Here is a 2757-nt window from a genome sequence, read left to right as displayed (position 1 = left end):
CCAGTGGCTTTTAAAGTGTCTTTTTGTCTAGTGTAGGAAGCTGTCTGCAGTGAGCCCAGCAGGGTCCTCTAGATGGTGATCCTGGAGAAGGAGACTCGCAGGTGGTGGTTCTGGCCTAGGAGGTGTCCATGCAGGTCGACCAGGGCCTGTATGGCCTCCTCTACAGAACCCATCCGGATCAGCGCCATCTTGTGGTCCTTTGGGAAGAACTTGAAAGCCTTGACAGAACCCCCACTGCTGGAGAAGAGTTTCTTGAGGTCTTCCTCCAAGACCGAGGTGGGGAGGTTGGAGAGGTGCAGGGTGGCAGAGGGCGGAAAGATGTTCTGGAAGTTCTTGGATCCGGGCTTCTTAAAGCGGTGCAGAGGGGAGTTGACATAGTCCTTGGTGAGGCCCTGGTCCTCCTTGCCCTCCCGGGGCAGCTTCACGCTCAGGTGCTTCGATGGCATGATGCACAGAGACTTGCCATGCAGCTTGTGCCCATTCAGGTGCTTCAAGGCCAGCTCAGCCTGGCACCCGTCTGCCATCTGTACGAGCGCATTCTCCTTCCTATTGTACAGGATCTTCACCCGCTGCACATTGCCATAGGCACCAAACAGAATAAAGAGACTTTGGGGTGTGACTTTCTCGGGGTTGAGGTTGGCAACCAGAAGGACAGCGTTCGCCCCACCTGGGGAGCCTGAGGTGACGACTGTGCTCTCTGCTGCAGCTGCGGCCGCTGCCACAACCACTTCTGGTACGGCCAGGGGAGCCAGCGCCTTGCACACTTCTGGCATGGCAAGGCCTGCTGCCACTTGAGAAAATGCAAAGGTGTGAGGTACTCCAGGGCTTGCATGTGGAGAAGCTGCGATCACGACAGGTGCACCGAAGGCTGTGGTCATTTTCTGGGCTGGCAAGGGCTGGCTGTCACCTGAGGGCAGGTCTGGGCGCGTGTAGTCACGGCTCTTTTCATTGTTGTACTTGACTGTGAGGTCAGTGAGCCCAGAGAAGGCAATGCGCAGTGTGCAGCAGGCATCGTAGATGTTCTGCCCATCCAAGAACAGCTTGGCACGCTGGGCACTCAGCGGGTGAGCATACTGTAACAGCACCTGGAACCGGCTGTTCTTAGAGTATATGATGATTTTCAGTACCGTGCCAAACCTGGAGAAGAGCTGGTGTAGCACTTCCAAGGTCACTTGATAGAAGTAGTTCTCCACAAGGATCCTGAGCACAGGGCTCTGCCTGGCCACTGCAGTCCCTGTGTCCACAACAGCGGCAGGGGTGGCTGAGGCCACATTTCCTGCCTGGTCTGAGGTCTCAGAAGCTGGCAGGCCTGTCTGGGCACCCACCTGAATGGAGGTATCTGCCTGGCCTAGCTGGACACCCAACTGGCTGGGGTCACCCAACTGGCTGAAGGCACCTGCCTGGCTGGAGGCACTGGCCTGGCTGGAGGCACTGCCCTGACTAGAGGCACCCACCTGGCTGCGGGGTCTGCTCACCTTGAGCTCCTTGTAGTGGGAGAACTGGATGTGGATAGGCTGCCCACGCAGCACAGGAGTCACCCAGGTGTAGTAGTTGACCATGGCGTTGGCGTTCTCCTCCGTGCTCATCTCCATGAGGGCCTGGTTCTTCCCCTTTAGTAACATTAGGTTGGACACCTTCCCGAATGGCAGCGCCAGACAGAGAACTTCTCTTTCGGTGACACTGTTTGGCATCCTGTGGATGTGGATCACTTTCGATGGGCCCTCAGTTCTCCTGCTATTTCTTTTGAACCTCTTGCTGTCAGTTTCCATGCATGCCGGGGGTGAGTTGCTGCTCATGACAGCAGATTGGTTCTGGACACAGGCAGAGAGAAGAGCTCCTGCGACCACAGCCCTGTACAGACTTCTGTGTCTAAGGCACAAGAGCAGAATTGCAGGAGATGGAGTGGAGGGGAGTGAATAGCCCAGCCCTCCTTCTTTGATACAGTGTTGGCTTGATTAGAATCATGTGACCACGGTGTTGAACACTGAGACACTCATTCTTACTATTCTGGAGCCCTCTCTCTCTCTCTCTCTCTCTCTCTCTCTCTCTCTCTCTCTCTCTCTGTGTGTGTGTGTGTGTGTGTGTGTGTGTGTGACTATTTACCTATGTCTCTGTCTGTCCCTTTCCCTCCCTCCCTCTCCGTCTCTGTGTGTCTGTGTGTCTGTATGTCTCTCCCCTTCTCTCTCTGTCTCTCTGTCTCTGTCTCTGTCTCTGTCTCTCTGTCTCTCTCTCTCTCTCTCTCTCTCTCTGTGTGTGTGTGTGTGTGTGTGTGTGTGTGTTGTGTTTGTGTGTGTGTTCCTCATGTATGATGGCTGGAATGAAGGAAGAAACACACATAGTTTCTCAAATCTTGTGGGCCTTAGCTTATGCATTTAGACCTCGAGCTATACTTTTTTCTTGAAAATGGCTATGCTGAAGTATAATATTCACTATTCAGTATTCAATATTGAGTATTGACATCCTGAGTTTCAAGCCCTGAGATTTGTAGTAGGTACCTGGAAACCTCTTTATATTAGACCGTAAATGTAGATCACATTCTTAACCACTGATTGCTATTCTCATTTTCCCTTGGGTTTGTGACCATTTTGTTTAGAAAGCATCATGGGTTATCTGTATTTTGCTGTGTCTCAGCAAAAGTGAGAGATAACGATGCTAAATTACAATGTTTTGAAAAGTAGTGGCCCTGGGCATTCTTCTCAAAGAGGCTATTGTACAGAGTGCAGAGTGGAGGAGGTACCAACATGTTCAGAGAGGACT

General features: G+C 52.6%; 1 protein-coding gene across 2 annotated transcripts; it reads right to left on the bottom strand.

Annotated features, from left to right (window-relative positions):
* Nucleotides 1-1796, bottom strand: LOC100758684 (polypyrimidine tract-binding protein 1). Of its 2 annotated transcripts, none has more exons than XM_035450240.1 (2): nucleotides 1361-1796; nucleotides 1-1234 (listed from the first exon to the last, which is right to left on the bottom strand). In XM_035450240.1, the coding sequence occupies exons 1-2, from the start codon at nucleotides 1794-1796 to the stop codon at nucleotides 69-71; spliced, it is 1602 nt and encodes a 533-aa protein (XP_035306131.1). In that variant the 3' UTR covers nucleotides 1-68. The 2 variants fall into 2 exon arrangements, with proteins under 2 accessions (XP_035306131.1, XP_035306132.1); XM_035450241.1 differs by having other exon boundaries at nucleotides 1-1325; nucleotides 1455-1796.
* Between the last annotated feature and the right edge of the window lie 961 nt (nucleotides 1797-2757).

Source organism: Cricetulus griseus, chromosome X, assembly GCF_003668045.3.
Source record: "Cricetulus griseus strain 17A/GY chromosome X, alternate assembly CriGri-PICRH-1.0, whole genome shotgun sequence".
Lineage (NCBI taxonomy): Eukaryota > Metazoa > Chordata > Mammalia > Rodentia > Cricetidae > Cricetulus > Cricetulus griseus.
The sequence above is the reverse complement of the archived record's forward strand: the minus strand, read 5'-3'. Positions and strand labels throughout refer to the sequence as shown.